Raw genomic sequence first — 25,426 nt, 5'->3', positions numbered from 1 at the left:
GATCTGACTGCACTTAGCTCCTTGCCTTCCTCATTCCTTTCAATCTGAGCAACCTCCCCTGGCTTTTAAAACATGTTTTAAATGTTGGTGTTCTGAAGATTTCCTTTGAATAATGGGTTTTCCTCCTTTAGACACATTTGAAAACCACTAGTTTAGTGGTAAATGTGTTGAGGGAGGTGCAATAGTATATAAAGCCCAGCAATTAGAAAGTACCTCATGTGCTGGGCGTGGTGGTGCATGCCTGTAGTCCCGGTTACTGGGGAAGCTGAGGCAAGAGGATTGTTTGAGCCCATGAGTTCTGGGTTATAGTGTGCTACGCCGTTCTGGTGTCTGCATTAAGTTCGGCATCAATGTGGTGTCCTCCTGGGAGCAGGGGACCACCTGTTTGTCTAAGGAAGGTGAACTGACCCAGGTTGGAAGGAGAGCAGGTCAAAACTGCTGTGCTGATCAACAATGGGATTGCACCTGGGAGTAGCCACTGCACTCCAGTGTGGTTGACATGGTGAAGCCCTGTCTCTATCAAAAAGAAAAGAAAGGCCGGGTGCAGTGGCTCAAGCCTGTAATCCCAGCACTTTGGGAGGCCGAGACGGGCGGATCACGAGGTCAGAAGATCGAGACTATCCTGGCTAACACGGTGAAACCCCATCTCTACTAAAAAAAAATGCAAAAAACTAGCCGGGCGAGGTGGCGGGCACCTGTAGTCCCAGCTACTTGGGAGGCTGAGGCAGGAGAATGGCGTAAACCCGGGAGGCGGAGCTTGCAGTGAGCTGAGATCCGGCCACTGCACTCCAGCCTGGGCGACAGAGCGAGACTCTATCTAAAAAAAAAAAAGAAAAGAAAATACCTAAAGTGCAGATATACAAGCACCCAGGATATATGATGAAAATACAGACTATGAGGTGAGAGAAATTCTAACATAAACAGTTCATGTTTAGGAAGTATAACATGTCTTTAAGTACCATTTCATATTGCTTCACTGCCCCAGTTAGGATTTTAACAGTACCATTAGAAGGGAGGATATCCCACAGATCTGCCCAGCAGCCTCATTTTGCATGCATAAAACTGCTAGATTTAAGCTGTTGTAAAGTATCTTCCTGCTCTAGAATTAAGTTGAGTTGGCACTGTATTGAAGGAGACAATACACAAATGCTAAGTAAATAGGTTCAGCACTTTCAGCAGTGCACTATGAGCAGGGTAAAAATTGGCACTGGCATTATCTACTTTAACCCCTTATGTAGACAGATGAATCTGAGGCCCAGAGAGATAAACTGCCTTGCCCAAGGCCTTCTCTATAATGAGCCAGGACTTAAGTTTCTCTGCTATGCCCTGTGCAAATACCAGTAAAGTACGTAAGCAATTTGCTATACTGGCTTTATGACATCAAACAATTAATTATGCATATTTAAAATATAGCTGCAAGGTTTTAAAGCCTCTGTCATAGTGTATATCAAAACAGCTTAGGAAAAGATGTTTTCCTCATCAGCGTAGGCTGTATGAGAGTTGGGATTACAGTATTATAGAGGTGAGTTTTCTGCTGCTGCTTTTCTTAATTATGTGCAGTGTAGATGTGATCCACTTATGGGATTAGCAGATTTTCATAGGTTGGGAAGCCAACAGCTGATCAACTGTAGTGTTATTTAAATGTCAACCACAGGGATACATAGGCAGCCTGTGCAAGATCAGATCATGACTGTGCTCCGGGCTCGCTCTCCAATGTTTGCTTTGTACCCTTCCTTCTAGGGTTGCTGTTATCATGTGATTCTTCTGAGGTCTCAGTCAGGCAATAGAAAGGAAAGGTTTCTTAACAACCTGTTTAAACTTTTTAGCTGTGATTGTGAGATAACTGATTTTTAAGAGAAGCTAGGACTGGGGCGTTTTGATGGAACAATTCTTACAAGTAAATCCCCCCTCCCCTCTGCACTTTTCTTTTGATTACAGTTGCCCCCTTTCTGGCTTCCTCCTGGCATGATGCCATGGCAGCCCTCTTCTGCTGATAGGGACCTGAATTTCAGCTGTAGGATATTATTGCTGTGGTTGTGTTTGAAGTCATTTGCCAAGTCTCTTTCAAGAGATAGGTGTTTCTAATAAGTTAAAACTCAGAGCTGCATTCTCTTATCTGCTGGAATGGCCAGAAAGTGAGAGCTTAAGTATGGATACAAAAATTGCAAGAAATGTTATTTTGGTTTAAAATTGGCTTAAAATATAGGAAAAAAAACCCTTGGAGGACAGCTAACTCTGCACACAGTATGAGGATGGTTCTAGTTGTGTAGGTTTTGGTCAATTCATAAGCTCTTCAGATGGCCATCTTTGTATTGGTATCCAGCTCTTTCAGAAAATTGGTTGTTTTAAAGTCACAGTATGAAATGCCTTAGAGGTTCGGTCACGTCTTACTTGAGCCTTTCCCATTCTTACCCTCCTCTCCTGTTGCTTTTCACCTGCTGCCTGGTGATTCCTACTATTGTTCTTCTGCAGAATCTGGCCTTTGAAGTCTCTGGTGAGTGTACTCTTACGTGAACAATCTTTGCTGCTTGGGACAGTCCAGCTTCTGGTCCTCAGCAACTAGAGCAGTGGTTATCAACTCCATTTCCAGTTTTTGCTCTCACCTGGGGTACTTTTTAAAAATACTGATGATCGTTCAATAAAAACGTTCATTCGTCAGAAGACACCATTAAGAGAGTAAAAGGCACACTCAGAGGAAGATGTTTGCTACATATTATAGTCAATGAAGGGCTTATCCTGAGTTATATGCAGAACTCCAATAAGAAAAAGACAGATATGCCCTATTTAAAAATGAGCAAGAGACAAGCGCTTCACAAAAGGTTGTATCCAATGAAAAGTTGTTCAACCTCATTAATAATTTGGGGAATTTAAATTAAAACCATAATGGAATACCTCTACACATTCACCAGAGTGGCTAAAATTGAAGACCAGTGATGCCAGGTATTGGTAAGGATATGGAACGATAGAATGCTCTTACCCTTCTGTTGGGAGTGTAAATTGGTACAGCTACTTTGGGAAATTATTTGGCATTATTCATTAAAGTTGAGCATACATATAGCTTTTGACACAGTATTTTCACTCCCAGGGAAACAGCCCAAATGTCCATCAACAGTAGAATGGATAAATTGTGGAATAATCTTATATTGAAACACTATACTATAGTGTATATGAATGAACTACTATATCTAATAACATGGATAAATCTCATAATATTGAGTGAAAGAAGACAGACACAAAAGAACACATATTATATGATGCCATTTATACAATGTTTAAAACCAGGCAAAATTAACATGTGCTATTAAATCTAGATAGTAGTCACCTTATTGCCAGGGTGGCTACTGACTAGGAGGCACACAGGGTTTCTGGGATGCTGATAATGTGGGGTTTGTTTTGTTTTTGACCTCGTGGTAGTTATGCTATGAGGTTCATTTTGTGACTATTCATCTAGTTGGTACGTTTACGGTTCGTGCACTTTTATGTTTGCATGTTCTACTTTAGTAAAGAGTTTAAAAAATATATTGAGGATACATAATACAATTGCTGAAATAAGACTTGATATCAAGTGCTGGCAAGCATGCAGAATAACTGGAACTCCTCAACATTCAAGTGTGAATATAAAATGGTACCTCCACTTTGAAAAACTGGTGGTTTCTAAGAGTCAAATATATACTTGTCCAATGATCCTATTTCTAGGTATTTACCCAAGATTAATGAAAGCTTATGTTCTCACAGAAACTTGTATGTGAATGTTTCTAGTGGCTTTCTTTTTTTAACTTATTTTTTTGAGATGGAGTTTCGCTCTTTTCGCTCAGGCTGGAGTGCAATGGCGCGATCTCGGCTCCCCAAAACCTCCACCTCCTGGGTTCAAGCGATTCTCCTGCCTCAGCCTCCCGAGTAGCTGGATTACAGGTGTGCAGCACCACGCCCAGCTAATTTTTGTATTTTTAGTAGAGTTGGGGTTTCGCCATGTTGACCAGGCTGGTCTTGAACTCCTGACCTTAGGTGATCCACCTGCCTCAGCTTCCCAAAGTGCTAGGATTACAGGCGTGAGCCACCACGCCCTGCCTGTAGTGGCTTTATTAATATTCATCAAAAACTGGAAAAAAACAACTAGGGAATGGATAAACTGTGCTCCACCCATACTACCTTCAATATTACTCAGCAATAAAATATAACTGCTGATAATGCAACAGGGTAGATGAATCTCAGAGGCATTACACTAAGTGAAAGAAGCAAGACTCGAAAGTGTAGATAATAAGATTCCATTTGTATTACATTCTGGGAAAGGGAAGAGAACAGATAAGTAGTTGCCTGGGAATGTGGGAAAGGTTGACTACCAAGGGGCACTGTATCTTGATATAGTTACACAACTGTATGTGTTGGTATATAAATGTAACTTTTAAAATACTGATACTTAGTTCCTATCTCAGACCAGTTAACTCACTCTGAGGGTGAAACCCAGGCACTGCTCTTTGTTTTAAACCTTCCCGGGTGGTTTTACTGTATAGCCAGGGTTGAGAACCACTGAGCTACATAAATTATCTAAAGCACTCCAAGAAAACATTGCCTTTTGGTTTTGAGTTTCCACTTTCCTCAGTAAACTGTTTAAAAGCAGCTGGGCAGAGATTGAGCATCTAGTGAAGTAATTCCTGTCTAAGCGGATGTGCATTATTCCACCTTTTTCCCACTGGTGGCTAAGAGACATCAGGCAGACCTGGGTATCGTTTTCTGCTGCTAGCATTGTTCAAGTGGGTAGTTATGAAAACCAACATCAAGAAAGCCTTGAACAGAGCATGATTATTTAAACCATTGTATTTGAGATCATCTCTAGCAGTACTTGATTGTTCTTGTACAGCCATGGGATGTTTGTCCTTTTCTAGTCTCCTTACATGAACAGAGCTGACTCAGGGCTTTGGTTTAAATTATACCACTAGATGTCACCAAGAAGTGATGAATGGGTAAATATACAAGGATTCAAGGACAAAACGTGATGGAAGAATTTTGAGTTTACTTTCCAGCTTTTAAAAGGGCTCTGAAGGCAATGGGTTAATGTAGAGGATCTAATGGAGGGCTGCAACATATTGTGAAAATTTGCCCCAGCTTCTGAGGGATTCTTATTCTCTTTAGCTGTGGGCTGCCTCTGTAATCTTATTTATTTATTTTACCTTATCTTAGCTTTGGAGACTTTCCTTAAATTTCTGTACTTTGGCATTAGGTGGCCTTCTGTGTCTTATTACTTTTTCTGATACCTTTTTCCTGCATATAATCTAAAATTGACTGTCCTGCTCTAAAATTGTTCTCAGTAGATTGTTCTGGCGCCATCCCTCTCATTTGTTATTTCTCATATGTTGTTTCAAAATTCAGTAAAACTTATCACTCCCCAGTTTCTCAGGCTGTGTAGAAAGGGTGTGAGGAGGTTTCCTAGATGAACCAGGTTAGACCCGATGCCCAGTGGGTTAAGACTAATCTTTCTGTATGTATCTATGCCAGTCTTTTCTTTCTGTGTAAACCAAGTAATAGAAGATAAAACTGGAAACAAGAGCCTAATGCCAAACCAGAGCTGAGCTCTGATCTCTACTTGCCCTTTACCCTCTGTGCCTTGTGGTCAAGCCCCCTGTCCCTCATATTTGTGTTGACTGGGGATTTTTTCTAGCTGAAAGTAGGTAGCTATAGTTGCCAGTGTAAACATAAATCTTGGTCCCAATTCAGAAGTGAGCATCATCTCTGGCCTATCCCCTGAACTTAAGTCCTTGATATGGGTTAAAATGCTCGCCAGTATATTTCAACTCTGAATCTTGCCTTTGTTTCAAGTCTATTTTAGGACCTGTCATCTCCATTTAGCATCCCTTAGCTCTCCCAGCTGCACATGATATTCCTTTGCATTTATAGGCTATGCCATTTAATCCCACATTTACTTATTTGTGCCCTTGTGTTGTCTTTTCCACAGTCAGCTGCTGAAAGTTTTCATGTCTTTTCACTCAATATATTTACCTTGCATGACATTGAGCATAGAATTGAAATGATTGTTGATGAATCAGTTGAACCAAGGCATAGTAATAGTAGTGAACACTTATGTAACACGATGCCCAGGCACTGTCTAAATAATTGCCATATGTTATCTCATTAAATCCGCACAGACACCATAAGGGGAGACTTATTTTCCTCCATTTTATTGATGCAGTAACTGGACCATAAAGAGGTCAAGAAACCCGGCCAAAATCACCCAGCTGCTAAGTGATAGAGCCACATTACAAACCCAGGCAGTCTCACTCCAGGATCTGTGCTCTTAACCTCGATACTATGACTTCTTTAAAACCATAAAAGTTTATTTTATTTTATTTATTTTGGAGACAGAGTCTCGCCCTGTCACCCAGACTGGAGTGCAGTGACACAATCTCGGCTCACAGCAACCTCCGCCTCCTGGGTTCTAGCAATTCTAATGCCTTGGCCTCCCAAGTAGCTGGGATTACAGGCATCTACCACCACACCTGGCTAATTTTTGTATTTTTAGTAGAGAGGGGGTTTCACTGTGTTGGCCAGGGTGGTCTTGAACTCCTGGCCTCAAGTAATCCACACACCTCGGCCTCTCAAAGTGCTGAGATTACAGATGTAAGCCACCACTCCCAGACAGTAAATATTTATTAAGCATTTATTCTATGTGAGTCATTGTGCTAAGTGATTCACATGCATTATCTTATTCATTCCTCACAGAAACAGTATGAGGTAGGTACTGTACTATCCCTATTCTGCAGACAAAACAGGCATGGAGAGGTTAAGTGAATTGTCAAATGCCATGCGGACTATGAACCCGCATCTGAGTCCAGAGCTCCAGCTCTTAACCATTATCCTGTATTGCCCATATATCCCTGTTGGTATTAATTGGCTCAGATCCTATCTGCCATTTGACCCCAGTACCGGATTTAGTACTCTCTTTTTTTTTTATTTATGTGTGCGTGCTTGTTTACCAGTGTGTTAAGGAACCACATCCAGAGATAGCATTTGAACCTACTTCATGGACCTCATCCTTAACTACTGCTTTCTTCACTAATAATATTTTTTCTAGTTTTGGGACGTTGCTCCAGTTTAGGTCAATAGGAGCTAGCCAATTTCAGTTTCCTTTAATGCTATTCCATGTGTTTGAGTAAATTATCCACCAATAATAAGGTGATTCCTGCCTGTTAATATGGCAGTTCTCTGTGGACGCATGAATGTGAAATATAGGTAAAAAGCCAAAGCACTGCTTAACGAATGCTGTTTCTAGGGATGGTAGTTTATGAACCTTTCTTTTCTATTTGTTATCAAGAGTTTTCCTTCTGAAAAGGCAGAAGGTTTTACAGCAGCAGGAGAGAGGTTCCATTAAGAAGACGAAAATCACGAAGCTTATTTCTTCTGTCTTTCACTTTCCCCAGAGTCTAAATGGTGTTTGGCTGAACAGAGCACGTCTGGAACCTTTAAGGGTCTATTCCATTCATCAGGGAGACTACATCCAACTTGGAGTGCCTCTGGAAAATAAGGAGAATGCAGAGTATGAATATGAAGTTACTGAAGAAGACTGGGAGACAATATATCCTTGTCTTTCCCCAAAGAATGACCAGATGATAGAAAAAAATAAGGAATTGAGAACTAAAAGGAAATTCAGTTTGGATCAATTAGGAGGTCCTGGAGCTGAAGGCCCCTCAAATTTGAAATCCAAAATAAATAAAGTGTCTTGTGAATCTAGTCAGTCAGTGAAATCACAGGGGAAAGGTGAAGTGGCCAGTACACCCTCTGAAAATTTGGATCCTAAGTTGACTGCCCTTGAGCCAAGTACGAAGACCACAGGGGCTCCCATTTACCCTGGCTTCCCCATAGTCACAGAGGTTCATCATGAGCAGAAAGCCTCAAACTCTTCAGCATCTCAGAGAAGCTTACAGATGTTTAAGGTGACCATGTCCAGGATTCTGAGGCTGAAAATACAGATGCAAGAAAAACATGAAGCCGTTATGAATGTGAAAAAGCAGACCCAAAAGGGGAACTCAAAGAAAATTGTGCGAATGGAGCAGGAACTGCAGGACTTACAGTCCCAGCTGTGTGCAGAGCAGGCGCAGCAGCAGGCAAGAGTGGAGCAACTAGAGAAGACTTTCCAGGAAGAGGAACAGCATCTTCAGGTACCACACAGAAGGGAAGGGCAAGAGTGGTCTTCAGGAGTGGGGCGGGCACTTCATGAGCCTCTGGCCAGAGTTCTCAGTTTCTGGGCCAGGTACCAAATTCTGAGCACCAAAGACAAGAAATGGAATGGGAACAGTAAACTTTTGAGATCAGGGAAGGGAACTGAGTAGAGGGTTAAGGCGTCAGCATGCTGATGAGATCAAGAGCCAGAGATGGGGTGCCAAGATAGGGTAAAGTGACCAGCAGAGCCAGCCAGGACATAACTCATCTCAGGATGCAAAGCTGAGGCAACTCAGAACCAACATGAATTCAGGGGGAAGTTAGGTGAAGGTCAAGATGCCGCAAAACCACAGTATAGTCCAATTAAATCATTAGTTGTCTTCAAGACTTACGTATCTTTGCTCTGTGGCCAAGGCCAAATCACTTAGTCCCAGGGCAGGTACAGGTCAGCTGGTTCCTCTGCCCTTGTACCTGACAGTTTGTTAGCTATAAAGGTTAGTTAACTCTGTAGCTAACCCAGGAGGTGAGAGGCTAAAAAGGCAGAAAATGTTTTTGTTTCTGTTTTGAGCAGCCAGCATGTGATGGGACAGATGCACCATGACTGCATTGTTGGGTTGAATGATAAACCACCTTCCACAGTGCTTATAGTAGGAAGGTAAAATAATGACTATCTTAGCTTTGTAAAGGTAAGACCAAATGTGTTTCCATCCCTGAGTCATTTGCTTCAATGACAAACTCTTGCACAAAGCTTTAGGCTAGAGCAGATCCTGTCCTTGCTCAAAATGTCATTTCCTATCTGGCAGGAACCACACATTTTACTCCCACCCAGTTGCTCAGATAATATTGAATGTCAAGAATTCCCTATTGTTGACTTAGAACTCACACGGACCAGTCACAACTAAAGTGAATAAACTTTTTTGTTTGGGTTGGTCAGGGTAAGGAACAACCAGAGGTAGTGTTGGCTTATTTCTGAGCAATTTATAAATTTCATTCTAATCTCTGCCATCCCCTTGAACTGGTAGTATTAGCAAAAGCCATGGATTAAATAGGTCTTTTGAGAGTATACACTGCTTCCTTACATGTACCTTTTTGCTTCCCTTATCCAGCCTAGACTAGTTCTTGAAATTAGTAGAGGGTGGTTTATGTCTACGTGTTTAGTATATCACACCTTCACTAGGACAGAACTCTCTGTAAAGGCTAATATGTTCACGAACAAGTTACTGTTGATTAATATTTGTGGCTGCTCTGGACATGCCTCAAGGTATAGCTGCAAAATCTTTTTTTTGAACCAAAATGTTAAAGGCAAAAGGATCAGTTTGGATAATTTCTCTGGGTATGAGTAGGTCGTGTACATATTGCTCATAGTGAAGTGTATCTAGTCCCTTGTTTATCAGCTGCATCTCCCTCTGCCCACCAAGCCCTAGGGATTTATCCTACCCCCCCCCCCCCCACTATTTGTTTAGAGGCTCATTAAACCCTTGCTGCTTCACACCTTTTTTTTTTTTTTTTTTTTTTTTTTTTTTAAGTACTCAAATTCCCTGGTACTAGGGAATTCTGGCAGTTATAAAGATGCTTAACAAATGGTTTTTACCATTAAGGAATTTATCTTGTTGAAGAGGCAAGATGTATCATACACATGATATAATCAGAGAATAGTTTTCAATCAATATAGTAAATTAGAGAACAATTTTCAGTTGGCATATTAGATGGGTAGGTAATTCTTAAGGACAGAAGGGCCCAGAAGTTCTTTTGGAAGGTGCTGGATAAAATAGGTTAATGATAACCTGGAAAGCTTCCACATTGGAGGGGGCCGATGAGGAAATACAAGCTCAGGCAAGGAGAGAGGAAGAGCAGTATATAAACTGAAGTGGTCAAGACTCAGAATGAGAGACAAGGTGGCCAGAGTAGAGGGAAAAGAAGCATGCTAGATATCGTGAGTGCCAGCATTGGGTATTACATCTGAGTTTATAGTTATTTGGGGGCTCAGAAGTTCTCAGTTTACATCCTTTTGGGTATCATGGCATTAGTCCGTGAAGGAGGCTTGGACTGTTAGGCCATAGTATTTCCAGAACAATCCAATTGGTGTCTTAAAGCTTACAGTCCTGAAGTGTGCAGTATTTGAGCAGATAACTCTGCTCAAATTCTTTACTGCCAACAGCTTGAAGTAAAACAGGAGATTTTCCACCTGCTCCCTCACCCCTGTTGTTTCCAGATGCTCACACTAGCTGGTCTGCTCTGCTTGTTGCTGGATTGTGTTCCTTTTTTCTTTTCCCTGCAGAGAAACCTTCCATTTTGTTTTGGCTTTGCAGGGTTTGGAGATAGCACAAGGAGAAGAGGACCTAAAGCAACAGCTGGCCCAGGCTCTGCAGGAGGTAACTTTGCCATAGTACTAAGATTATAGTGGGCTGTGGAGTGGGGAGCAACCAGGCATCACATGACCATTGACTGCCTCTGCTGCTTAGTGCATACCTCTGGTATCTCCAGTCTGTAAACAGAGCAGGTTGCAGCTGCTCATACCATCAGATCAGAGATTTGGAGCCTTACAAACATGCCAGACCTCAGCATGAAAACTTAGATTTTCATCTGATCTGAAGTTGCTCTGGTGAAGATGGAATGGAGCATTAGCAGTTAAGAGGCTCTCTGGGGGCCGGGCGCGGTGGCTCACGCCTGTAATCCCAGCACTTTGGGAGGCCGAGGCGGGCGGATCACAAGGTCAGGAGATCGAGACCATCCTGGCTAACACTGTGAAACCCCGTCTCTACTAAAAATGCAAAAAATTAGCCGGGCGAGGCGGCGGGCGCCTGTAGTCCCAGCTACTCGGGAGGCTGAGGCAGGAGAATGGCGTGAACCCGGGAGGCGGAGCTTGCAGTGAGCCGAGATGGTGCCATTGCACTCCAGCCTGGGCGACTAAGCGAGACTCTGTCTCAAAAAAAAAAAAAAAAAAAAAAAAAAAAAAAAAAAAAAAAGAGGCTCTCTGGGGAAGTGGCTCCACTTCCAGAAAGGTGAGGGCAGCAGAGGGAAAATGTGAGATATGACTTGGCCACCAGGCCCGTGAAGGCCTCTGTTACCACAATGTCCCTGAGCTGTAGCCAACCAGAAACAATTCGAGAATGTTCCAGTTAAGCATTTTAGGCCAGGTTGAGAATGTGCAGTTTAACAATCAACAAAACATATCAATTTATTGAAAAAGTAAAGCTCAACAGGACTAAAATTCTCCTAAAAGATTACCTGTAATTTATTTAATTTAACCTAACTACTCTTATTTGATTATTTTTTGTGTGTGCTCCTTTGCATCTTTAAAACCTACTTTGTCTTCTATCTTTTATGTATTATGATTAGTAGTTCCATTTAGTCAGGATGGTTCAGATCTCATTGGAGAGAGTGAGCAAATCGCATAGGAATTTGTTCAGGGGAATTTATCCTTTTATCGTAAACCTACTTCCCAACCTTACAGTGCTAACAGTCATATTGTATTGTAAGCACGACAGGGTGCCTACCTTGATCTCCTTGAGGGTTTCACAAACAGCTTTGGAAAGAATTAGATGAAAATTAATTCAATCTTTTTAGAATTTTATTTTTTGAGCTTGTTTATTTTCTAGGGTGGGAGAGTAGGCATGTTTCCCATTTGGAGCATTATTAAGTTAATATTCAGACATTGTTTTGAAATGGAAAAAGAATGTGGTTCTGCTAGTTGGAAATCCCTGAGGGATCACTGAGTACCCTGTACCCCCTCCGGAGACAGGAAAGCACACTATCATTTTGCGTGGGATACTTGGCCATACATTTATTAGCTTAAAATGTGATACTTTTCGACCAGGCGCGGTGGCTCAAGCCTGTAATCCTAGCACTTTGGGAGGCCAAGGCGGGTGGATCACCAGAGGTAGGGAGTTCAAGACCAGCCTGACCAACATGGAGAAACCCTGTCTCTACTAAAAATACAAAATTGGCCGGGCGCGGTGGCTCAAGCCTGTAATCCCAGCACTTTGGGAGGCCGAGACGGGCGGATCACGAGGTCAGGAGATCGAGACCATCCTGGCTAACACGGTGAAACCCCGTCTCTACTAAAAAATACAAAAAACTAGCTGGGCGAGGTGGCGGGCGCCTGTAGTCCCAGGTACTCGGGAGGCTGAGGCAGGAGAATGGCGTGAACCCAGGAGGCGGAGCTTGCAGTGAGCTGAGATCCGACCACTGCACTCCAGCCTAGGCAAGAGAGCCAGACTCCGCCTCAAAAAAAAAAAAAAAAAAAACAAAAACAAAATTAGCCGGGCGTGGTGATGCATGTCTGTAATCCCAGCTACTCAGGAGGCTAAGGCAGGAGAATCGCTTGAACCCAGGAGGTGGAGGTTGTAGTGAGCCGAGATGGTGCCATTGCACTCCAGCCTGGGCAACAAGACTCCATCTCAAAAAAAAAAAAAAAGTGATATTTTTAGGTCATGGTTCTATACCATCATGCCTGGGGGACATGCCACTCATGCAGTGGCGGTTTTTTGTTCCACCATGCTGATCCTTTTGAAAGCTGTTCTTTATAGTTTATTAAAAAACTGCTTTTATAATGGTGTTTTATAACTGATTTTCTATTTAAATCACATAATACCTTCCTCTCCAGTCTCCAAAAAACGACCACATCTTTTTAAACCCAGTGATTCATAAGTTCTCAGGGAATTTGACTATAGTTAGAAATGGGTCCAGACCTTCTTCACTGCCCTAAGCAGTCTGCCAGTCTTTGCTTTGAGTGGAAAAGAAAATAAAAAGATGCATTTATATACAGCTCAAAAAACTTCTCTGACTGCTTTTCATACCTATTATTTTATTTTCTTAACACTGAGGTAGGAGGGAGCACCTATTTTCCCATTTCCTTTTATTTTTATTTTTATTTTGAGACAGTGTCTTGTTCTGTCACCCAGGCTGGAGTGCAGCAGTGCAATCTCAGCTCACTACAGTCTCCACCTCCTGGGCTCAAGTGATCCTCCCACTGCAGCCTCCTGAGTAACTGGAACCATAGGCACGTGCCAGCATTCCCGACAAATTTTTTGTGTTTTTGGTAGAGATGGAGTTTCACAATGTTGCCCAGGCTGGTCTCAAACTCCTGAGCTCAAGTGATCCACTCAGCATAGCCTCCCAAAGTGCTGGGATTACAGGTATTATGAGCCACCACGCCCGGCCGTATTTTCCCATTTTATAGATGAGAAGGTTAAAATGCACATCTCGAATTAGTGAGTCAAGTTGAAGACCCAGGCCTTCTGATATAACTGCTTTTTTTTTTTTGTCATGAGATCACACATTTTAAAATTTGGTTCTTGAATAATATCTTTTCAAAAATACTTACCTTTACTCCAGCTTCTTTTTTAAAAGAATTTGAGGTGAGATTCTAAAGTATAAGCTATACTTAAGCATGGGAGTGCTCATAAATTATGTTTCATGTATGTGGAACCTCTTGACATTCAGCATAGGCATTTAGCCACAGTGAATGAGCTGTTAGTTCCTGGGTGTGCCTTCTTCCAGAAGACACTGGCAGGGTTCAGGCAGCATTATCTTATGAGCATGTAGTGTGTGATTTGTAGAATAAATAGGTTAAAGATCTTTTTAATTTCAATAAAAATGACTATTTAATTCCACTGATTCCCATTTCCTCCTGATTATTTCATAAAAGCAGCTTCCAGTTCTGAATAGCTTGTAATTACTTACTAGTTCTTAAATACTGTTCCCAGAATCACTTGGGTGGCTTTAAAAAAAAAAAAAAAAAAGCACATTTCTGGGCTCCAAGCCAAACCTATAGAAGCAGACTCTGGGACGCATGAAAGTTCTTCAGTTGACATGGATGTCCACCAATGATGGGTTAGTTTTAGAGGCCCCAGTACATTCGGTGGCCTCCTTCCCTAACTGCCCTCTCCCCTGAAAAAAGCAGCAGGTGGGTAACATAGCCCAATGGAATAAAGGTATTATTTTGAAATTGCCATTTTATCGATCCCTGAACCAAAGTCACTAACTAGAGGAAGAGAACAGGCATGTTTGTGGCTAAAAGGAAGGATGCATTGTAGTTCATCCTGAGTATGTATCTGCTATGTTTTTGCAGCATTGGGCTCTAATGGAAGAGCTAAATCGCAGCAAGAAGGACTTTGAAGCAATCATTCAAGCCAAGAACAAAGAATTAGAGCAGACCAAGGTACTGGAAAGAAGATGGAAGTTTAGAATTTGGTTAGTGCATGCAACTCAGCATTTTCAACAGTGTAAGGGTTGCTATGGAGAATGAAGAGAGAAATCATGGCTGCTCCTTGCCTCTGGGGAAATAATCTATAAGATTATAGAGGTCTATAGAAGATTCTGCCTGTCAGACAACATCTATTTCCTTCCCTTGTTCAGAAGCAAAATGCTAGGAATAAGGCACTTGCATCCTGCATTCTAGTCCTTTGTCTATGGTGGGTACTCCTTCAGGGTGTGTCACTGATACAGACTGAGGAATATTGTAGTCAAGAAATAGTTCCTCCTGAACTATGTAATTTGAATTACATAAAGTAAAGTGAATTACTTAATGCAATTCCTTCCTATGTCAAATCAGGAGAACTCTTGAATTAGGGGTTATAAACTTAAATGCCCACCAGGGCCAGACTGGTAATCTAAGTGAGTGAAGTGGCCTGAATGTGAGAACACAGTAGGGAGCTGTGTGGGCTATGGTTCATTGGATGGGGTATTTGCCCACACCCCCATCCCAGGAGGCAACTCTTCTCTGCTCAGCCAATTGTTGCCGTCCAGAAGTGCAGGCCCAGTGTTGTCAGATCTTCTGATTTTTCCACAGCAGATGAAAGTCCAAATGTTTAAGTGAAATATCCCAAAGTTTAAATATTGGCAACAACTTCAGCTTTTTGTGTGTGTTTTCTTTAATGTGAAGGCCAAATTAAACAAGTCTGCAGGGTGGATCCAGTCCACAGGCCACCAATTTGCAACCTCTGACCTGACATTAATACCTGAGTCTGACTGCATCTCTCATCCCACCCCCTCCATGTACAGACCTAGAGCTGAAGGAGGGACTTTAGTTGGTTTGATTTCCTGTTTAAATCACATAATACCTTCCTCTTCAACCTCCAAGAAACTACCACATCTTTTTAAACCCAGTGATTCATAAGTTCTCAGGGAATTTGACTATAGTTAAGGGGGTCCAGACTTTCTTCACTGCCCTGAGCAGTCTGCCAGTCTGCTTTGAGTGGAAAAGAAAACAAAAAGATGAAAAATGAGCCGGCCACTCAAATATACCTCAAATGGCCTATCCTGTCCCCCTCAGGGGCTCTTAATGCTTTCTGTTTTGGGGGTGAAGTGCTAAAATAAATGTCTGCTTCAAGAGAGCATACCTAGGATCCTCCTTAAAAAGCGTGTTCACCCGCAGTCTGACCTCTTGGGGAAAGCCAGGGAGATGGTACTGCAGGCCTCTGCAGGCGTGGGAAGTGGCAGGTATCATAGAGCATGGAGCCTGAAGGTAATTCAAGAGGCCTTTCTCCAGCCTTCTGCCTCCAGAGGTGTGCCTTACTTTATAGAAAAGGCAGCTGCAAAGAACACTTTAACTTTATAACTAATTCAAGTTTCCTGCCTCTCTGGACTATTCATGCGTCTTTTCTTGTCCAGTGAGTTTTTCATTATTTGGGATGATCTTATGTAACGTCCGAACTACGGCTTGCTATAAACTACTTAATGTCCCATCTGGTCTTGGGTGGTTGGTGTGGTTAGTATACCACCTGCATTTTTCTCATTTGACTAATTTTGGGGAAGGAGACAGAAACTGCAATGCAAATACTGAAAAAGTGGTGTTTTAGTCCATTCAGGCTACTACAAAAAAGACCCATAAACTGCATAGCTTACAAACAACAGAAATTTATTTCTCACAGTACTGGAGGTTGGGAAATCCAAGATCAAGATACTGGCATATTTGGTGTCTGGTGAGGGCTATCTTCTGTTTCATAGATAGAGTCTTGCTGTGTCCCTACATGGTAGAAGGGGCACACGAGCTCTCCTTGGGCCCCTTTTATAAAGGCCACTAACCCGATTTATGAGCATGGAGCCCTCATGACCTAGTCACCTCCCAAAGGCCCCACCTCTTAATACCATCACATTTGAAAATAAGTGTCAACATGGGAATTTGGGAGGAAGCACAAACATTCACACCATAGCAAGTAGGGAGAGGAAAGAAAGAAGGTTAGTGCTCTGCATTAGAAAACAATTATTAACAATAACCCTTAGGGAAAGTGTTCTTAATGTTGCTATACCAGAATGAATCATTCATTAAGACTGAATCCTCTTCTAAATAATTAACCCTGCTCCCTGTCCCCTTTTGCATTTTTGTTGGTTATCTGAATGACAGGTAGGATTGTGTGTCTTGCAGGAAGAGAAGGAGAAGGTGCAAGCACAGAAGGAAGAAGTTCTCAGCCACATGAATGATGTGCTAGAGAATGAGCTCCAATGTATTATTTGTTCAGAATACTTCATTGAGGTAATGAAGTTGCTCACCCCTTCTTTTTTTTTTTTTTTTTTTTTTTTTTTGAGAGAGTCTTACTCTGTCACCCAGGCTGGAGTGCCGTGCTGCGATCTTGGCTCACTGCAACCCCCACTTCCCGGGCTCAAGCAGTTCTTGTGCCTCAGCCTCCTGAGTAGCTGGGATTACAGGCACATGCCACCACGCCTGGCTAAATTTTAGTATTTTTAGTAGACATGGGGTTTTGCCATGTTGGCCAGGCTGGTCTCGAATTCCTGACCTCAGGTGATCTGCCCACCTCGGCCTCCCAAAGTGCTGGGATTACAGGTGTGAGTCACCACACCTGGCTGACCCCTTCTTATTCTCCCAACCCTGAATGGAGCCTGGGCTGTACAGGCTGCTTCTACTATAGGGGAACATTCTGAAGAGATTTTCTTCCAGGAACTTACAACTATTTGATTTCAAAGTGACCCCTAGAGATGACCATTTCTCATTTGTTTTTATAATCTTCTTTCCCTTCACTGTCCTTTTGTGGCATTTCATCTGTTCTTAAATGTTTATTTGGTATGATTAACATTTTTAGCTGCAGTGAAGCTTTTATCTCTTTGTTGTTGAGGGGAAAACAGGGCCAAATTAGATTTTGGAAGTATCAGAATAAAGCTGCTCAGTAAAAGCTATTTTTTCTTTACTCTGAATGGGCCCAATGCTGAGAATATGCTTATAGTGCAGCCTTTTAAACGAGGGGGTAAACGCCATTAAAATGTGGTCACTTTGGGAGTTCAGGGCCCAAGTTGAGTATATTTCAGGGACTCTGAGGCTCCTTATGGAAACTTGAAACCTCTACCATTTGTTAGCCTATCATATTTTTGCACTGGCTTATTTATTTATTTAACAAATTCTGCCATTTATGACCAGTTCACCTTAGACCACAAGTGTTAAACTCAAGTTACTAAATGACAGTGCTTTTCAGACTCCTTTAAAAAGAAGGCCAGGCGCAGTGGCTCACACCTGTAATCCCAGCATTTTGGGAGGCCAAGTGCAGGAGGATCACTTGAGGTAAGGAGTTCGAGACCAGACTGGCCAACATGGTGAAACCCCATCTCTACTAAAAATACAAAAATCCCAGGGGTGGTGGTGTGTGCATGTAGTCCCAGCTAGTTGGGAGGCTGAGGCAGGAGAATCACTTCAATCTGGGAGGCGGAGGCTACAGTGAGCCGAGATCACACCATTGTACTCCAGTCTGGGCAACAGAGCAAGGCAGAAGAAAAAGAAGGCTGAGGCAGGAGAATGGCATGAACCTGGGAGGTGGAGCTTGCAGTGAGCCGAGATCGCGCCTCTGCACTCCAGCCTGGGCGACAGAGCGAGACTCCATCTCAAAAAAGAAAAAAAAAAAGAAAAAAAAAATGTAGGCCAGTTGCAATGGCTCATGCCTATAATCCGAGCACTTTGGGAGGCCAAGGTGGGCAGATCACCTGAGGTCAAGAGTTCAAGATCAGCCTGGTCAACATGGCAAAACCCCATCTCTATTAATAATAGAAAAATTAGCTGGGCATGGTGATGTGTACCTGTAATCCCAGCTACTCAGGAGGCTGAGGCAGGAGAATTGCTTGAACCCAGGGGGCGGAGGTTGCAGTGAAGTGATATCGTACCACTGCACTCCAGCGTGGGTGACAGAGTGAGACTCCGTCTCAAAAAAAAAAAAAAAAAAAAAGGGAAAGCACATATATGCACAGCTTTCTTTACTCAGGTGATCTTTAGGGAGGTTGGGTCTGTTAGCCTCTTGAAAAATCTCTCCTAGGGAGACCTTTTTCTTTTGCTGTGGGTCCACTTAGACTTCAGATCGTAACTTCCCCCATAATTTCTAGTCATCTGATTCCCTACTTTGGAGAAGCTCTGTGTTGTTTTGACAAGGCTTATGGACTCTAGAAGAGGAAGACAAGAAACGGGTTGAAATAAATGATGAGTTAGCCAACCTGGAGCAATCCGCAGAGACATATAAGACGTAAACAACTTGACCTGTGTTTTGTTTACAGAATACCTTCTTATCTACTTTACTGGTTACCTCTTAAAATCAGTCTCAGAAATATGTTTTATTTAATTTATTTGTTTATTTTTGAGACAGAGTCTCGCTGTGTCACCCAGGCTGGGTTGCAGTGGTATGATCTTGGCTCACTGCAACCTCCACCTCCTGGATTCAAGTGATCCTGCCTCAGCCTCCCGAGTAGCTGGGACTACAGGCACCCACCACCATGCCCGGCTAATTTTTTTATATTTTTAGTAGAGATGGGATTTCATCATGTTGGCCAGGCTGGTCTCGAACTCTGACCTCAGGTGATCTGCCCACCTCAGCCTCCCAAAGTGCTGGGATACAGTAAGCCTCAGATGTTTCATTTTTATCACATAGGTTTTCAGTACTGTTTATGAGAGCTTGTCTTATGTAATAAACACAATGTTTCCTAGCTTCTGTGCTCAACTTGGCATTTAAAAAATATGTAATATCAGTGTTATTTTGCACTGTTATCCTAAGAGCAGGAATGAGCACTTTTGAGCATAAGATACAAGAGCCTTGTATCTTAGGAGATGTACATAAACAAAAGTAACAAAGAGAAAGGTTTGTATTCTCCAGAGTGAAAAGGGCTCTGGCAGAAATTGACCAGAGGGATTACTCAGAGGAGCCCCACAAATACAGGCTTCCTTTTGCTTTCTCTCTTCATTGGCACATTTACTTAGATATTCAGGCATTGTCAATAAACCCATTATATTTTTACTTTTTAGTTTCTTTTTTTTGCCCAGCATTTTTAGTTGCCTTCTATATTATTTTACTTTTTCAGTTTTAGAGATGATATCATATAATTCTCTATACTTAAAATTTAGTATGTGTTCCCTTTCATATGTTAATTAGCAAGACAAATTTGTTTTTCTTTTTGAAAAATTTGTTTTACAAAAGCGTCAGATTGGCAGAAACTAATAATATTTATTGTTTGTTTTTGTTTGTTTGTTAGTTTTTTTCCAGGCAGTGTCTCACTCTGTCGCCCACGCTAGAGTGCAATGACGCCGTCATGGCTCACTGCAGTTTCTAGCTCCCGGGCTGAAGTGATCCTCCCACCCCAGCCTCATGAGTAGCTGGGGCTACAGACTGTGCCACCATGCCCGGCTATTTTTTTTTTTTTTTTGGTAGAGATGGGATTTCACCATGTCTCAGGCTGGTCTTGAATTCCTGGCTCAAGCAGTCCACCTTCTTCAGCTCCCCAAGTGCTAGGATTACAGGTGTAAGCATTCACACACTTATTAGTCCTACTCATATCCAGTAACATTTTGTTTGCAAGGTGGCCAGCCCACACTGGGAGCGTGGTCTGAGTTGGTGGACTGAAACAGACAAATCCCTTAACTTTGAGAAAATAAAAGAATTATCTAACATAAAGCTTAAAATTTCCCAACCCTAAGAACGATTTTTTTTTTTTTTTTTTTAAAAGACAGAGTCTCCCTCTGTCACTCAGGCCAGACTGCAGTGGCGTGATTTTTGTCTCACTGCAACCTCCACCTCCTGGGTTCAAGAAATTCTCGTGCCTCAGCCACCCGAGTAGCTGGGATTAGAGGTGTGTACCACCATGACTGGCTAATTTTCATATTTTTAGTAGAGACGAGGTTTTACCATGTTGTCCAGGCTGGTCTCGAACTCCTGACCTCAGGTGACCCACCCACCTCGGCCTTGCAGAGTGCCAGGATTATAGGCATGAGCCATCACGCCTGGCCCAACCCCAAGAATGATTCTGATACTCTTTGTAAGCCCTCAAGATGGGATTGTGGTTGATTTTCCATTTGGCCTTTGAAATTCACTCCTGACCTAACTTTGAGATCAGAAGCATCCTGAGAAAGTAAGCATGAAAGTTCTGATATGTGTGTTCACATTCCTGTTGTAGGCTGTCACCTTGAACTGTGCCCACAGTTTCTGCTCCTACTGTATCAATGAATGGATGAAGCGGAAGATAGAATGCCCCATTTGTCGGAAGGACATTGAGTCCAAAACGTACTCTTTGGTTCTGGACAATTGCATTAATAAGATGGTAAATAATCTGAGCTCAGAAGTGAAAGAACGACGAATTGTTCTCATTAGGGAACGAAAAGGTGAGTGGGTGTGAGAATCCCTACCCCTCAAGAAAGGACTTATTTTTTTTTTTTTTTTTTTTTTTTTTTTTTTTTTTGGAGACGGAGTCTGGCTCTGTCGCCCGGGCTAGAGTGCAGTGGCCGGATCTCAGCTCACTGCAAGCTCCGCCCCCCGGGTTTACGCCATTCTCCTGCCTCAGCCTCCCGAGTAGCTAGGACTACAGGCGCCCGCCGCCTCGCCCGGCTAGTTTTTTGTATTTTTTAGTAGAGACGGGGTTTCACCGTGTTCGCCAGGATGGTCTCGATCTCCTGACCTCGTGATCCGCCCGTCTCGGCCTCCCAAAGTGCTGGGATTACAGGCTTGAGCCACCGCGCCCGGCCAAGAAAGGACTTATTTACTTCCAAACTTCAACAAATTTTTTTTGGAAAGAGTCAGATAAACAATTCTTGAACTAGGGAAGAGGTGGAATAAATGGGGAGGAGTAAAAGGAGTTAAAGAGAGTCTGTGAGAGGAAGAGTTGAGATAGAATTAACCTCAACTGTTATTTGAGCAGCAGGGAAGTGGGAGGCTAAGCATGTGTGCCTTGGTTGTGGGGGTAAAATAAAGATGTGATTTTAAAAAACACACACAGTCAGACGTTTTGCTGTACCAATCACTAGATGGTGCTGTTGTCAAGACACTTCCGTTGCTGTCCAGGTGTTGAAAAAACCTTGAGTATACAGTGAGTTATAAATAGGATAGTAGGGCCAGGAATCTGATGCTGACTTGCAAGCAGCTGTGGTTTGAAACTGGCCCTCGGTTGGTCAGCCAGAATGGAGGCCGCAGGCTTGTCACAGAGGCGGAGCAGGACATGTGTCTGTGCCTGTTATGCCCAAGGAATACATTCTGACCTGTGGGAGGGCAGAGCGGCCTTTGAAAGTTGGCTCTTTGGAACTGAAGTTTTACCACTTTACTAACAGCTGTATGCTACTGGGTTTTGTGCCTAAATGTAAGCCCCCACAGAATTTCACCTCCAAGAGCTACTTGATTCTGGCAGAATCCCATTGTTCTTCCTTTTCACCTCCCATCACTCCATAAGCATTTATAGGAATACTACACTAGGCCTCAAGAGAAAAAGATAAATAAGACATTATCTCATCCCTTACAGCATGAACAGTCTGGCGGAGGAGATAGAAAGGCAAATAGATAGTGTGATGAGTTCCTTATCAGGGTGCTATGAAACTTCAAAGGAGGGGACACATCTGATTTGGCCTGGGGAGGTGCAGGTATGGGAGAAAGCTTCATCAAGGAAATGACATTTGAATGAGCCTTAAAGGTTCCCTAGGCGGTTAGCTTTCTAAGCGGAGACAGTAGCACAAGCAAAACACAGAGGCATGAGAAGCAGTGACCTGCCCTGCCCCAGTTCCCAGTGTGGCCCCTACGAGACATAATATTCACATGATGCCAAGGCTTAGAAAGTATCTATGGAGGCTTTGCGAATGTTTTTTCTTCCCTCTTTCCCTTTTTGAGAGGAGCAGTGATCTGGGAACCCAGATCTGGCCAAGATCAGGTTGTGGCCTTTGAACTGAAGTCTGCTGAGTCGGGGGATGGGGTTGGAGGCAGACCTAGGGACATCCATGGGCTTTCTTCGCCCAGTCTACCACCTGAGTTCCTTCCCTGCAATCTAAGCATGGTAAATGGCTTCACAAAACATCAGGGAAAGAAAAGGCTGGGCACGGTGGCTCACACCTCTAATCCCAGCACTTTGGGCGGCCAAGGTGGGCGAATCATGAGGTCAGGAGTTCGAGACCAGCCTGGTCAACATGGTGGAAGCCCATCTCCACTAAAAATACAAAAAGTAGCTGGGTGTGGTGGCACACACCAGTAGTCGCAGCTACGTGGGAGGCTGAGGCAAGAGAATCGTTTGAACCTGGGAGGCAGAGGTTGCAGTGAGCCGAGGTTGCACCACTGCACTCCAGCCTGGATGACAGAGCAAGATTCTATCTCAAAAAAAAAAAAAAAAAAAGGAAAGAAGGGCCTTGGGCCCTGTGTCCTAAGTTTACGTCTGACTCCTATTACACAGAGTTAATTCTGCAGAGTAATAACAGATACCGTTTTTCTCTCCAAAGGCTAAAGAGGGTGTCTCTCACTTTTTTGGTAACACTAGGGGGCTACACAGTAAAATGAGTCAGCTTCCCTGTTAAATGCATTGGCTGGGAGCAGTTCTGGCACCCATCTTGGTTTCTGTAGTTATCACACCGAATGCAGCTTTGAAGTTTTCTCTAGAGACAGACAGGTTTTCTGAGACTTGATTTGGGGAAAGACATGCCAGAGCTATCAACAGCTTCACTGGGTTTAGAGAAAATTCTCGGTTTAAATACCAACCTTCCTTCCATATTCCAGGGCCAATTGAAAGCTGGTTTAATCCCTGTTGCATGGGAATTTTTAAAAAGGACCAAATTTAGGATCTGGGAACTAGGATTGGCAAGCTTATAATTGTCAGAGTCCTAACACTGCAGGCCCTGGAGCAGGAATTGCTCTTCTCAATTCAGAGGAGACCTGCCTGCCTGTGGCAGCAGGGGGTTGCCCATGCAGACATGCCTGTATTCTGGTTTCACCAAGAGCAGCCTCACTTCTAGGCCTCCTGGGCTGGTTATTGAAGTTTCATATGTCAGTGGGAGGAGTAGAGTCTCATGACTGATTAGCCATTGATCTCTTGTGTGAGACCAGAGGAGAGGAAGAGGATGGGAATGTTAGGATGCTGGATCCTGAGTTGGAGGTGGATGCTCTGGAGCTAGGACAGATAACAGACTGTCCTGTATCATGAGTCACTGTGGCTCTCTGGGATATTGACATGAGACTTTTTCTGAATGGAAAAGTTTTTTTGAAATCCCCTATAGATGATCTCCCTCTGGAGCTGGTGAGGTGAGAGAGCAGTCTTATGTCAGCTGCTCCCCTCCCGTTTCTTTCGTTCTCATTCAATGTTAGTTGGTTGACGAGAGTGTTAAAACTCTTATGTTTTGCTTTTCCTAGCAGTTTCTTTGGGTTGTACTCAGAAAATAACAAGCGATGTAGAAATAAAATCTCCTTGGTCCTTTAGAACAGTGATTTTCAACCAAGGGGCTTTTTCAAACTACATTCCTTAGCTGCCTTGCTACTTTTTTTTTTTTTTTTTTTTTTTTGAGATGGAGTCTTGCCTTGTTGCCCAGGCTGAAAGGCTGAAGTTTAATGGCACGATTTTGGCTTACTGCAACCTTCCCCTTCCGGGTTTAAGTGATTCTCCTCCCTCAGCCTCCTGGGTAGCTGGGATTACAGGTGCACACCACCATAGCCAGCTAATTTTTGCATTTTTGGTAGAGACGGGGTTTTACTATGTTGGTCAGGCTGGTCTCCAACTCCTGACCTCAGGTGATGTGCCCCGCTCATCCTCTCAAAGTGCTGGGATTACAGGCGTGAGCCACTGCGCCTGGCCCCTGGCTACTATAATAGTGAATTGCGGCTACTAGTGAGAGTGTGCCATGGCCTTCACATGTGCTGAGGTGGGGAGAGTCGTTTGTGAACTATTGTGTAAATCTGTGACACAAAGTCCCCTCCAGAGGTTGGGGGTGTCTGTATCTCTTGAAAGCTTCCTGTAGGCTAAGTAGGGGGTGGTCCCAACATAGGACAGGAGAAACTGGCAAAACCCAGGCTCTGAAGAGTATCTGTCAGCCCACCTGTAAGGCTTTCCCTGATATTGCCCATCCTCCTTTGCTGAAAGACAGCCTTTTAAAGGGATTTTTGAGGGAGTGGCAGCAGTAATCCTCTCTCTTCCAGAGAGAGTACCTGTTAGCAGGTAGTTGTAACCTACTCAGTTCTGTCCCTGGAGAATCAGGGTCTTTTGCATGAAGTCAGCATTTCTGCCTGCCTTGTATAAGACAGTGTTTGTCTAAGAGAAAATGGATCGTGGCAAGGTCAGGATGAGGCAGAAGTGTCCACATGCTTGTACTCAAATAGTATATAACACTGTATTCTTAAGATTTTTTTTTTTTTTTTGAGATGGAGTTTCGCTCTTATTGCCCAGGCTGGAGTGCAATGGCGCGATCTCAGCTCACCACAACCTCCGCCTTCCGGGTTCAAGCGGTTCTTCTGCCTTAGCCTCTCAAGTAGCTGGGATTACAAACATGCGCCACCACGCCTGGCTAATTTTGTATTTTTAGTAGAGATAGGGCTTCTCCATGTTAGTCAGGCTGGTCTCGAACTCCCGACCTCAGGTGATCCGCCCACCTCTGCCTCTCAAAGTGCTGGGATTACAGGCGTGAGCCACCACGTCCGGCTCTTAAGATTTTTTTACTTTAAACAATGTATGCAGGCTGGGCACTGTGGCTCACGGCTGTAATCCCAGCACTTTGGGAGGCTGAGGGGAGCCAGATCACAAGGTCAGGAGTTTGAGACCAGCCTGACCAATATGGTGAACCCCATCTCTACTAAAAATACAAAAATTAGCTGGGCGTGGTGGTCCACACCTGTAATCCCAGCTACTCAGGAGGCTGAGTCAGGAGAATTGCTTGAACCTGGGAGGCGGAGGTTGCAGTGAGCCAAAATCACGCTACTGCACTCCAGCCTGGGCAACAGAGCGAGACTTCGTCTCAAAAAAAAAAAAAGAAAAAGAAAAAGTATGCTTTGCAAAATTGTAATGGGATGGAACATTATCAGACTTGTTACTAGAAGCTTTTTAATTTCTCTCTCACCACTTC

General features: G+C 43.2%; 1 protein-coding gene across 10 annotated transcripts in view; it reads left to right on the top strand.

The window, feature by feature from the left end:
- RNF8 (ring finger protein 8) overlaps positions 1 to 25,426 on the top strand; it is a 39,481-nt gene that overhangs the window by 7,594 nt on the left and 6,461 nt on the right. For 2 of the 10 annotated variants that reach the window (XM_045390798.2, XM_015448827.3), the window contains 5 exons: positions 7,413 to 8,150; positions 10,461 to 10,523; positions 14,225 to 14,314; positions 16,520 to 16,627; positions 20,530 to 20,734. In XM_045390798.2, the coding sequence (XP_045246733.2) occupies positions 7,413 to 8,150; positions 10,461 to 10,523; positions 14,225 to 14,314; positions 16,520 to 16,627; positions 20,530 to 20,734 (1,204 nt within the window). Of the gene's footprint in view, positions 1 to 7,412; positions 8,151 to 10,460; positions 10,787 to 11,120; positions 12,095 to 14,224; positions 14,315 to 16,519; positions 16,628 to 20,529; positions 20,735 to 25,426 lie in introns of those variants that run through there. The other 8 variants (XM_045390799.2, XM_074038180.1, XR_012433832.1 and 5 more) reach the window with 6 other exon arrangements.

Source organism: Macaca fascicularis, chromosome 4 (assembly GCF_037993035.2).
Source record: "Macaca fascicularis isolate 582-1 chromosome 4, T2T-MFA8v1.1".
NCBI lineage: Eukaryota > Metazoa > Chordata > Mammalia > Primates > Cercopithecidae > Macaca > Macaca fascicularis.
The sequence above is the reverse complement of the archived record's forward strand: the minus strand, read 5'-3'. Positions and strand labels throughout refer to the sequence as shown.